The following is a 12,169-nucleotide window of genomic DNA, read 5'->3' on the forward strand; positions in this document are numbered from 1 at the left end:
GGGGTGTTGTTGGGGGGGGGGGGGGGGGGGGGGGGTGTTATAATCGGAAAACTGGCCAATTCCCTTGCTCCACACTCTCCTACTGCTGGCACTAGAAGTGACATGACACATTATTCAGTAGCCTCCTAAGACCAAGGGTTTCAAGTCCCTGACTGGACGTGGAGGCAATGAGAAACGTTTCAGGCTTTTTGTCTTTTCAGACTGCAGATAAGCAAACTTACATTTCCACAAATGGAAGAGACTCAGGAAATCTAGCCTGATCTCATACACTGCCCAGACATCTACTACTGCGATTCTGCATTTGTAGTTTAGCCTCATCTACAGAATCATGTAAGACAGCCTTAACCCAAGAAAGAAGGCATGGGGCAGGAGAGCTTCCTATGACTATGTCATTGTGAAGGATGAATTTGGAAAGGGAGTGGAGCTAGTACCAAGGGGCTTAGGAGGGTGTGAGGGGTATCTAGTCATGACACGAAGTGGTAAAAAGCAGACGGCTTCTTTACAAGTAGTGTGGTGATAAACCCACCCATACGGATTCCCATCACACGAGATAAAACAAAGGGTGACGTTACTGATACAAAACATGACAATTTGGGGCATTTTAGTCTCAAACGGATTTAGTATGTTAAATAAAGAGCAAGCACAAAACAGAAGAGCCATTCTTGACGCATGCTGTGCTACTTAGATGGCAAGCAAGCCGTGTTACAGTGACTGGTTAGTAATGGGAATTAGTGCACACATGATTATGAATTAGCAATGCTTTGGCCAATCATATGCCTTTTCCTTACCATTAAACTTTCCAATTTCAGTTCCTACTGAATGCAGGTCAAACATCTAGATTGTTTAATAAAATTTCCAATTAGAATATTCTTTTCTAGGGCTTATCATTTTACAGCTATTAATAGGATTTGAAGCATTACTGAAGTCTAGAGCAGGGAGGGAGGAATTGGGTATGCCACTGCTCTGAGAGCTTTTCAGGTGTTGCAGTTCACATTAGACGTTTTCTGCCAATTTTAGTTTGGCATCCAGTTTTCCAGCCTGCAAGTCAGTTTCTCTCTATTATGCATCTTACGGTTAAACAAAAATGCAACACATCATAGATTAATTAATTTAAAAGTCCAACAAGAGAGTTAATTTAATGAAAGTTACAGCATCCGTTTCAAGATAAGTGCCTATGAAATGCCTGGAAAGTGAGATCAGACATTCACAACTAGCACAATGTCCTGGGTTAAATTAGGATTTCAGGATAAAATTCCACCCATAATCCCAATGATCAGGCCTCTAGTTTGGAAACTTAATGATCCTCTCCTGCCGAGAGGAGAAGCTAAGCATCAGGTTTCAGCTATTTCTCAGTCTCCTAGTTCGATCTGAAACAGTGAGTGTGTTTGTGGCGTTCATCTAGAACGCAGCCTGTTCCCCTTTTCCTCAACTGGCGTTGTTCGGGGACAGTTCTCAGACTGATGTGCCCAATAAACATTGTCCACCTGACTTTGGCTTGCTTGAATATTTTGCATCTTTCAGCACTGATCTGTGAAATGCTAAGACTGACACATCTGAAATAAATGCAGTTAACAGTGTCAGTCACTGGTTTCCCCATGAGGCTTTAAAAATTTGATCCAAACTACATGAGCAACATAGTTCTGCTTCATGTCGCTGATTTGAATAAGTGGAAGTCCAATTCCCCAGCAGAGATTTGCAGAAATGTTCTGCAGTTATACACTGATAATGTCAGGGCTGTCTGTACAGAGCAGCACACAGTCCTCTGTTGTGGGGGCCTTGTTTGTGTAAGCGTTTTATTACAAAAAGTGCAGATCCCTGCACTCTGAGTGGCTACCAGCTAGAGGGAAGGGTTTGTTTCATTATGTGCTTGTTTGTCATTAACTGTACTAGAAAAACAAATCTCCGATTGAAATTCTTCTGGCTGTTTGTCAGAAATAAAAGCTATTCCCTCAAATGAAGGGGAGACGTTTTACAATGCACATGGAAAAAGATAGTAGGTGCCACTAAAGCAAAGTACTCAAACCAACTTATCCTGTGGGGAAAAGGCTGATCCCCAGAAAAACTCATTTACAGCATTTCAGCTGCACCAGCATTTCCCAGGGCAGTGCTGGGACATGCTGCAGTTATTCTGAAAACATGACACGAGTGAGGCTGACCTGTAGACAAGGGAGGGGAAGGGAAAAGGCATGAAAGGTGAATTGCTTTTTAAAGCAACTGACTTTTCAGACATTTAAAAGCAAGCTGCTGTTGGTAGTTCTCTTGTTTAGGCTTCAGTTTCATACCAATTTAAAACACTTCCTGGAATTACTGCATTTGGGGGTAATCAATTCAGACAGGCACCCCAGTTTTCAGCCTACCATAAAGTTACTACTGTAACAGGTAGCATCTCAAGAGGCATTACATTAGGATTGTGAGGCTTCTAAATAATCCATTCTTTAGACAGTTTGTAGCTGGATAAAGACTACAGCACTGTTAAGGAAGCCAGTGAGTTTACAGAATGCAAATGCCAACATGCCAGGATACAGAGATGCTGCCAGGTGCTTTTCTGCATAGGGATGTGTGCTTTGCATGAATAAGTTCCAAGCAGTTAAATACAATTGCAAACCCAGGGTAAAAAAACCAAAACACAAACTACATCAAAACAAAAACACGAAGAGAGGCAAAGTCGGCCTGCGCTGACTGCACCCGACTCTTCTGCTTGGCAAAAGTCAAGAGAACAGACCTATTTTAAGAAGTTACTACTTGATACTAGGTTCCTGAGAGGTGTAGTTCTGGCAGACATGGCATCAAGCTTTTAAATTACTTTCTTTGTGCTGTTCGTTGAGAAACGGTTGTAAAGTTAATATGTATTTTTTTCCAAACTGGTTTCACAAAGGACTGAGAATATCAAAATGAAACAGTCCCAAATATATATGTCTGTTGCAAATGGGGTGGTGTGTGGTAATGAGCTATGGTGCAACTGTGACAAAGAGCACATACTCCAAAGCAAATGTATAAAACAAAGCTACAGAAAGATAGCTGTGCAGGAGCATTGAGCTGTATTGCAGGTGTCTGATCAGTACAAACCTTATTCGCAGTAACCTTCCTCACCTGTGAAGGCATCATGGGGTACAGCTGTTAGGCAACAGAATATATTTTGCATTCCAAAACAATTAGTTTTTATTCTAGGTAGCTGCAAGGTCATTGGAAAGGGTTTTAACTGTTAATGAATATAAGCAGATTTTAAAAGCATTACATTCACTGCCTTTCCCCTTCAAAGGATCTAAAATAATGATACACTTGAGAAAAACAATTCAGACATGCTAGTTTTTATGCTTGTGACTATAGCAGGTATACTTTCACTTTGGGTTTTAAACCGTCTAGTACTACTTCTCAGTGGTTGACCGGGAGCACAGTGTACTGCCTCAGTCCTCAAGAGCAGTGAGCAAGGTGGGGGAGGAATATATGCATATATTCTCATGAGGCCATCTAGGAAAGTATTTGCTATTTTTGGCAGACCAACTGGAAATACCTTAAAAGGAGCCTGGGTTTCAGAAAATGCTGATTCTCACCCTTCAAAGTACAAGGTGCATTAAAAGTGGTTTTAAGGCACCCAAAACCAGGAGCTGCCTTTTGAAGTTCTGGCTTTATGTATTTGCTTAAATACACTCCTTGGCTATGCCTTCCAGGTGGGTGGGATCTGCTATTTTGGCAACCACTGCCCAGTGTAATATTGGCTGTTAGGATGTGGATGCGTTGGGGCGAAGCTGGGTAATCAAGTCCTGTTGCAACGCTCTGCTGCCCGATCTGGAAAGTCAGATTAATGCACACATCTGGCCACTGGAAGGGGCTGGGCCGTTCTCTGCCCAGTGATCTCAAAGAGCGTAAGCAGCAGCTGTGCATTTCAACAGGAAACTAGTAACTGTACCTTAATAGCACATATATATTGCAGGAATTATTCTAATATGATTCATCATTACCTTTAAACATGGCATTTATCATTGTAAAAAGATTTCCCCCTCCCCTCCAAGAGATAGAGAGTAGACAGAATCCACTTACCAGTGACTATTTTGGAAGCAGTTTGAGAGGGGTTTGTGAGAACGCCGTCTCCAGCCGAGTGAGGGGCCGGGGGATGGGGCGGAGGGGGAACGTTAGGTCGGTTTCTGGGTTTGGGTACTGGCCTTGGCCGTGGCAGCGTGCCAGTCTGAGGAGGAGATGGAGACTGTGGAGTTTCCTGGGTAGACGACTGCGGCTGAGATAATGAGGAACTAGTTTGATGCTTTCCTAGAGGGGGTGTATCAGGAGGCGTTGGAGTCTGCGGCGGCGAACAGGACGTGTGTTCGGGTCCATGCTCAGTGCTAGACACAGCATGTGGAGAAGGTGCTTGACTGTTGAGTTTTGGCTGCAGCGGAGGAGTAGCTTGTGTGGGGGGCTGTGGAGGGGGGTGGTTGGGTGCCTGTATTGGGGGAAGGCTACTGGAGTATCTCCGAGGAGCAGAAACTTGGGAAGAAGCAGAGGTCTGGGCTGCCCCTACATTTGCATGCTGACCAGGAGGCGAAGGACTTCTGGCAGTTGGTTTTGGAGAGACTGACGGTGGTTGAGCAGCTGGAGCAGAACTTGGGCTTCCCGGCTGTCCTGGGGGTGGATTTGCCGGTTTAGGAGGTGCGGGTGCAGGTTTTTTAACGGCTGTAAGAGACATTAATAAGAAAGTGTTTGTTATGGTGCATGGCTGAAGTAAAACCTGGAAAGGGAAGCAAGCGACATCACACAGGACATCTGTACGTACTTGCCAAGTGACGTTACTTCCCCAGGGATCCACCTTTTGTTAGTTCATAGAGATACCGCACATAGGTAAGTAAAAGTTACTAAAACAGCTTGGAGTGCTGCCACTAAAGTGCTGGTAACAGCACAATTTATCATCATGGGAGAGTAGGATGAAAGCAAGTGTGGGCACAATACTGTTCAAATGCATGCTTTGGAGCTGGGCTGGTACATGGGGGGAAGAGCTTGAAGAGAAAAAACATCCATTCAAATACACCAAAGATTAGAAGAAAAGACGACATTGGGTATTGGTTACTTCAACAGTACTGGCTACGAGGATCACGTTTGGCACGACAGACATCCAAGGCGGCATTTGGTCACGGTTTGAAAACTGAGCCAAGAATACGACATACCTCTTCTCACCGAGTGGGGGCTGGGCCCAGCTGCGTTCTGCGGCGGGTTAACAGAAAGCTGGCTAGGGGCGCTGGCAGACTGGGGCTGGTGCTGGGGAGTGCTTATATTCCCACCGTTTCTGACAGGTGGAGGAGTCGTGGAAGGCACAGTGTCCCTGGGCTTGGCAGCACTGAAAATCAGAAGTGAATCAAAAGGTGTTTTTTATAAAAATGCTTCTTCCAAACAAGCTGCACCGATTCCTCGGTCTACCCTACAAACAGTTACTTTCCTGCTATGCACATAGGTTTTTGGAAACAAGCCCTATACAGGGGTGCTTTTAAAAGGGAGCTGTTGGTTACAGCTGAGCATGTTCACAACCGTCTCGTTTCTCCACTCACTTGGTCTCAGGCAGACTTCCCAGACTGCTGCATGCGGTATCCCTACCTAAACAACAGTCCAGAACTATCTTTTTTGTAACCTGTCCATATAAAGACACCTGAACCTATCGTTACAGTTTAAGTATCGGCTGCGTTGTACCACAGTGAAGTAGCAGCAGCAATACCTTGAATCTCATTCCTCAGGCTCCCAACACAAGAGCTCCTATAAGGGCTCCGATTACCACCCTTGCACCCCCCAGTCTCACTTCAGTCTAAAGCCCTCCAGGCAAAGAGGCTTAATTTGCACTTTTCTCAGTGCGTTTTACCAGAGCACCACAAGCAACCTGCAGATGGGCAATGCGATAACTACTCCCAGCCTGAGCCCCTGGTGTCGCAGACTGACCACAGCACAGTGTGCAGACGTTACACTGGGTGCGGTTTCTGGGGGCAGGAAGGTGGGTACAGGGAATTCCTTCACCTTGCTGGGGTTGGCTGGAGTTCTGTTCTCATCTCCCACCTTGATTTCATTTTTGTCTGGATGTAGCAAGTTAAGAGAGAGCAGTGCTTAGTCTCCACTGAATAGCATAAAAAAACAGCCACCACTTTTTGGGGCTAAGACATGGCTAAAAAATTGGTCCCACTGGGCCATCAGCTTTAATGCTCAAGGCTATTGCTTCAGAACCTCTGCAGATTCTGGAAGACCTCTTAGTTAGATGGGAAATAGTAGAAGTGTGAACAAACAGCAATCCACTCACAGATTCATAGATGTAGGGTCGGAAGGGACCTTGAAGATCTTCTAGTCCAACAACCTGCCCTGGGCAAGAGAGAAAACTGGCCTCAAATGACCCCAGCCAGGTAGACGTCGAGCCTCCTCTTAAAGACCCCCAGGGTAGGAGCCATCACCACTTCCCTTGGAAGTTGGTTCTAGATCCTAGCCGCCCTGACTATGAAGTAGTACCTTTGGATGTCTAGTCTAAACCTACTCTCTAACAATTTGTGGCCGTTATTCCTTGTTACCCCGGGGAGCACTCGGGGGAACAAGGTCTCTCCCAGACTCATTTTAAATGAAAGGCGAGACTGAGGAAAAAGCAAACGGGAGGTGCTAGGATGGCACAGGCAGGCTCTTGCTGCTGGAGGTCTGAACACATCACACGCTGCAACATCTCATTGCCGTGTGGTCTGCAGAGAGCCAAGCAGCAGCACGATGCTCCGGGCCCCAGGCAGGAGAACAGAAAGCACTTTGCTGCAGCTGCCACTGGGGAGAGCAGCTGAAGCTGCCTGCCAAAGAAGCAGTCGTCTCCTTTCTTCAAGACCTCCAGAGAGCTCCCAGAAGAGCTGCCTTCAGACCTGCGAGAGAGAGAGACACCACTGCTGAAGTCTTCTTGGAGGGGATGAGGAGGGCTCTATCCTTGGGGGGGGCGACACCACTGCTGAAGTCTTCTTGGAGGGGATGAGGAGGGCTCCATCCTTGGGGGGTTTCAAAACCCGGGGAGACGAAGCTTTGGCTGGGATGATGTACTTGGACTGGGGATTGGACTGGATGTGACCTCCTGAGGTCCCTTCCGCCCCTCATCTTCTTTGATTCTGTTGTAGCAGAGGCCCATGACAGATGTTAAGGAAAGGTGGGGACCTTTCCAAGATCTCAGCATTTGGTGGCAGGGAGAGGGCATGTAGCCCAATTCCAGGAGGAAGGAGTAAAAGGAACTGGGGAATGAGGACAATGGAACTGGGAAGAAAACTATACTGTGAACACGCTGTGTGTAGTGGAGCCGTCCATGGTCCCAACCCATTTGTGCCTTTCTTCCCCACACGCTGCGTGAATCAAATCCTCTCTCCTGAAATCCCCTCATGCTCCATTCCTGCCTCACAGGAAAGGGCAGAACAAGCTACGTGGTCAATCACTTTTGCTTATAAGATGCAACCCATTTCCCCTCCTCCTGTGTGTGAAGTGCACACAAGCACAGCAGACAGGCTGGTGGCAGGCTCTCTTAACTACCGTGAATACAAGCCAATTTGTTCACCTCTCCTTGGTACTGGGGAAAAACCAAATTGTAACAGGAATCCAAAGTTCTGGGTCCCACGAGGCCAACTCCGTTAAACAATTAATGTTAGTTAGAAAAATGTTTTGGGTGCAAATATATTTTAAACAAAATTAGTTAGGAAAAAGGCACCAGTACATTGTTGTAAAGATAAACACCCAACCCCTTTATGCTGTACAGTCCACTAGTACTGCTCAGGTAACAGCCCGAGTATTGCAAGCCTCCCCAAGCTGGAGATGTGATCATAATGGATTTGCCTCTTAATATCTCTAAGAGCATCACCTAGAAAGAAAAATACACTAAGAAAATCATTGCTCTGACTACTCCAAAAATATGGTTTGTAGCCTGTGTCGTGATGTAGGGGACTGAAGCTTGGGAAGTCCTAGTCTTGGGCACTTAAATTCCTCAGCTTTCACTTGAGCTGCCAGAGGAGTGAAAGCAAAGTACAGCTTCAACCCTAAAATATGGAAAGGAAGGGACCAATCTATTGCTATTGGTCTTCAGAATCAAAGTTCATGACAACTTGAAAAAAAAGGTAATGATTGCCTGCAATTTCCCAGTAATTAAGTGGCAGAAACTTAAAGAGCATCACGCTCAAGAAATTCTGATGCTGAAGAGTGATAAACTGACTTCTGAGTTGCTGGTTAGAAGCAAGTCTGTTCCTCCACTAGCTAACATGTACTAAAGACAAGTGAGGCATAAATCCAAAATCATTAATACGAAACGAGAGACAAAACCTATAAGCTTCCACTATTGCCACAGATAGCTTTGTTTCTTTCAGCAGTAAACTGACCACCATGCGGACGGCAAAGATTGCAGGAGCGGGACCTGAAGAGATCAGCCAGGAGCACAGGGAGCGTGCAGTTTGAGAACTCTCCTCGAGAGACAGGCTTCGGTGTAATTAGTGTCGAGCACAAACCATCTCTTGTGCAGCGTTTTCTCCTCGTGCATCGCAAGGCACCTCACACGAGAGGGCGAGCACTGAAGTGGCAGAACCTTGCTGACGGCCACGTGGCAGGTCAGTTTGTTGCTGAAGGAGCGGGCCCTTAGCGGACGCCAGCAGAAGCCGTCCTGCTTACCTGACATCCTCATTTCCTTGACTCGGTAACTGTTCTGCTGTGCCAGCAGAGGGAGCAAAAGCAGCACCCGCTGGGCTGGTTTCAGCCACAGCACCCTGCAAATGCTGCTCTGCTCCCGGCTGAGCCAGCGTGCCAGCCTCCGTAGGTGGGAGCGGTGGCTGGAAAGCTGGGGATGTGTGCTTTCTATTTATAGTGCCACATCTCCGAGGATTCACTTGGAAGTCCATAACCTTGACACCAAAGCTACAGAGAGAAGAAAGAGTAAACACACCATGCAAGCCAACTCCAGATACACTGAGCAACAGGGCGATACCGCATGTTATAACACACAGAAAACAGCAGCAACCCCTGTTGCTTAGCATGCAAAGCAGCAACAGGGAAAGCTTCAACTTCCTACATGAACACCATTAGTGTTAAGACATGCAACGCTACTCGGCTTATCCACACAGAGGGCAGACACGTCCCTGGGATTCAGCTTCAGTTTGGTTTTGAAGACAGACAGCAGCAGCAAGGTCCAGCTGCTCTGCTCGGTAGTTTTACCATGTTAATAAGTTACCTTCAGCACCCAGGTAGGGGCTGGTCCTGCTTGGAGCAGGGGATTGGACTAGATGTGACCTCCTGATGTCCCTGCCAACCTGAAATTTTCTATAATAATTTTTTCACTATAATTTGCAGCTTTTTTCCCCCCCTTAACAGGCATTCTTTGAGTCATTACGTACATTTGACAACAGACATTAGAATGAGGATATACACTTCTATAAATATGCTTGGTTTAAAACATGAAAAAAAGGAAAAAAGTAGTACAGGTCCTTATTTAACTATGGGTAAACGGACTGGAATTCCAACAGACAGCACCTTCAAACTTATGAAGCACTGTTAAAGTTCACTAAAATGAGTTAAAGGGAACCTTGAATTCATTTTTGATTCTCTCCCCTCTCCCCCAGTCAATGCTGTTCAGTACAGGAGAGCAGGGAAATCCAATTCAAATAACTGATAAATGCAAACTGGCCAATAAATTTGCATGTCTAACCATAGTTAAATTGTTACTGTTTTAACATTTGCATGAAGAGCTTAACACAACAGCACAATGCTTCAATACTCAAGATACAAATGACAACAAATGAGCTTCCACATTACATGTTACATGGGGGACACAGCACAGTTTTAGTGAATTGTAGTATCTGCCATGGTATCTTTTACTATCATCAAATCAGAAGTCTTTTATCATGAAGGCACCAGATAACACCACTTCTGCCCATGGGCTTTAACCAGAAGCCTCAGAATATTCAGAAGTTAGAGATATCCATTCAAAGTGTGTAAATATGATTTGGGAGACTCAAAACCTATGAGCTGGGAATGTGATAAAACAGAAGCAGTAATGGTCTGCTTGGCTTTTCTCATGCAGAGAGCATATGTTGAAGGAAACACCAGTACGTTACCTCTGAACCTTTCTCAGGCTGCAACAGCATGAGGGGAAATAAAAATCAGTAAGACGTTACCTAGAGGGTTTCCATGAAGTCCCCCTTCTGAGGTCAACACACAAGGTGTCAAGCTACACTCATCAGTAGTTCTGTCCAAGTGCAGGCCAGTGTCTGGAGATCAGTGCAAAGAGCCCAACGTACCTTTCTTTCTTCAGCAAATCCCCTTCCATTACAGCCATGCTGACCGGCCTCTTCCGTTCCTGAGTCCCCGACTCATACTCATTCCCAGTGTGAGACAAGTGATTCGAATTAACAGCAGGAAGCAGGACAAATGCCCCAGACACATTAAAATCAATTTCTGAGCAAAAGACAGACAGAGCATGGTAAGGCAAGAATACACAAGGTAATGTACAGTCTTGGCAATTTAACTCCAAGAATATTATGCAACTAGTGTTGACAAAAATCCTTGCACAAATGGAAGTCCTTACCTTCAGGAAAAAACCAAACTGCGTGCTGAATGATTGGCTCAATAATTGCTACCACATGGACTGAAGTTGCTGCTGCCATTTCAGCAAGAGATCTGGGGAAGAAATTCAGAAGACCAGAATCTTTGAAACAGACAGCTCTTCCAAGGGGAAAACCTCATTAAGTGTGTTTGGTAGTGTTGGAGTGTAGCTATATGATAGTCCAGGAAATTGTGGGTAGTACCTTTTATGAGACCAACCACTTAGTTGGGAGAAATTTTGACATGCTTTTGAGCATAAGGTGCCTTTCCTTGGGTAAAGGGCATTTGTTTTGCATGCCTTAAAGTGCAAATCCAAGCTGAATGAGGTATGGCAAGTCTAATTGCCACCCACAAAAAACAAACCAAAACAGTACACTCCCAAGTATTGCAGACTTCATCACAAAGCTTACAGAATGCACATTTCTAAAGAGCACCACATCTGTCTGACAGATGTGAGACATTTCATGAAGCTCCCTGGAGGAGAGATGCTTCTAAAATGCGATTACAAATCTCTCCTCTTCTTGATAATTTACATTATTTAGGGCACTGGGATCTATGATAAAGAAGGTGCTAAGGTACTTTAACATTCAGTAAGTGCTGTTTAAAAAAACCAAAAACACACAACTTACCCTTCATTTTTTGCCCATAACAAGTTGGGGCCTAATACTATCGCAATGTTGCTGGGAGTCATTTTATTTATGTCACTGTTCTGTGAGAGCTTTGCCAGGAATTTGATTAAATACCTATAAAAATGAAACATATGTCCTTAAGCAGTTACGGTAGAAGTGTACCACACAGGACTATGCTAGCATCTCACAAAGATTAAGGGGTACAGTCATTTTTACATCAATGATGTCACCTGAGAAGATGCTGCAAACCAGGACCACACACATTAGCAAAGCTAGCATTTTAAGCAAAGCTTCCAAGAACTCTTTAGGACAACTGCAAAGTGAGACCAACAGATTTCATGATTTGCAGGTGGCCATCAATTTTTTCCCCATGAAATCAATGAAAACTGAAGTTAGTGGGAAGCGATTAATAGGATAGAAGATTTTTTCCCTACTAAGTGGAAGAAAGCAAATGTTTACTAAACCTATACTGAGATCAGGTGGATCATGCACTCTGCAATCACATTCAACAAAGGTGAGCTATTCCACATTTCAACAAATGCTTTCCCATTATGCACTTAAGACTTCTAAAAGCTAAAGAGATCCATTTCATGTCCTTGAGGGTGAAAGCCAGCTAGAGATAAACTGCAAGGAAAGAATCCAGGTGCAGCTTCCATACTTGGAAAGCCTCAAGGGAAAGAAATGCTAAGTGATGTGGAGTAGTCTTGCAGAGAACGTACACTCTGGAGTGTCTATGTCAAAGTTTCACTGGAGCGAGGCTACAGGGACTGCGCTATCTCTGCTCAGTTTGTGCTATTAGGGCATAAGGAACTGCCACATGCAATGCACTATTCAATTCAACAGCCAACATCCACACTCTCCAACTCTTTAATCAAACAGGATGTCCTTTCAAAAGCTTACATGGAACTTACCCAAGTAAAAAATAAAAATAAATCCAACTAGAAACCATGACAAGTCAAACCTTCGCAAGCGGCTGTTTTCTGCTA

The 12,169-nt window shown here is 44.9% G+C and overlaps 1 protein-coding gene and 1 long non-coding RNA gene across 8 annotated transcripts in view; one reads left to right on the forward strand and one right to left on the reverse strand.

Moving 5' to 3' along the window:
* Positions 1–9,486, forward strand: part of LOC109294418 — an 11,860-nt gene extending 2,374 nt beyond the window's left edge. The window contains exons 2-3 of the long non-coding RNA XR_002096519.1: positions 1,381–1,387; positions 9,477–9,486. This is a non-coding gene — a long non-coding RNA (uncharacterized LOC109294418). The remainder of the gene's footprint in view (positions 1–1,380; positions 1,388–9,476) is intronic.
* Positions 1–12,169, reverse strand: part of ARHGAP17 (Rho GTPase activating protein 17) — an 89,633-nt gene that overhangs the window by 3,642 nt on the left and 73,822 nt on the right. Inside the window, exons 14-21 of one of the 7 annotated variants that reach the window (XM_019512768.1) lie at positions 11,184–11,297; positions 10,538–10,629; positions 10,251–10,407; positions 8,629–8,871; positions 5,154–5,323; positions 4,039–4,665; positions 3,067–3,090; positions 789–834 (exon numbers count right to left, since the gene is read on the reverse strand). In XM_019512768.1, coding sequence (XP_019368313.1) covers positions 3,068–3,090; positions 4,039–4,665; positions 5,154–5,323; positions 8,629–8,871; positions 10,251–10,407; positions 10,538–10,629; positions 11,184–11,297 — 1,426 coding nt within the window. In that variant the 3' untranslated portion in view covers positions 789–834; position 3,067. Of the gene's footprint in view, positions 1–788; positions 835–3,066; positions 3,115–4,038; positions 4,666–5,153; positions 5,324–8,628; positions 8,872–10,250; positions 10,408–10,537; positions 10,630–11,183; positions 11,298–12,169 lie in introns of all 7 variants that reach the window. The other 6 variants (XM_019512766.1, XM_019512769.1, XM_019512770.1 and 3 more) reach the window with 6 other exon arrangements.

The sequence above is a fragment of the Gavialis gangeticus genome, unplaced genomic scaffold (assembly GCF_001723915.1).
Source record: "Gavialis gangeticus isolate Ggan-Ray unplaced genomic scaffold, GavGan_comp1, whole genome shotgun sequence".
Taxonomy (NCBI): domain Eukaryota; kingdom Metazoa; phylum Chordata; order Crocodylia; family Gavialidae; genus Gavialis; species Gavialis gangeticus.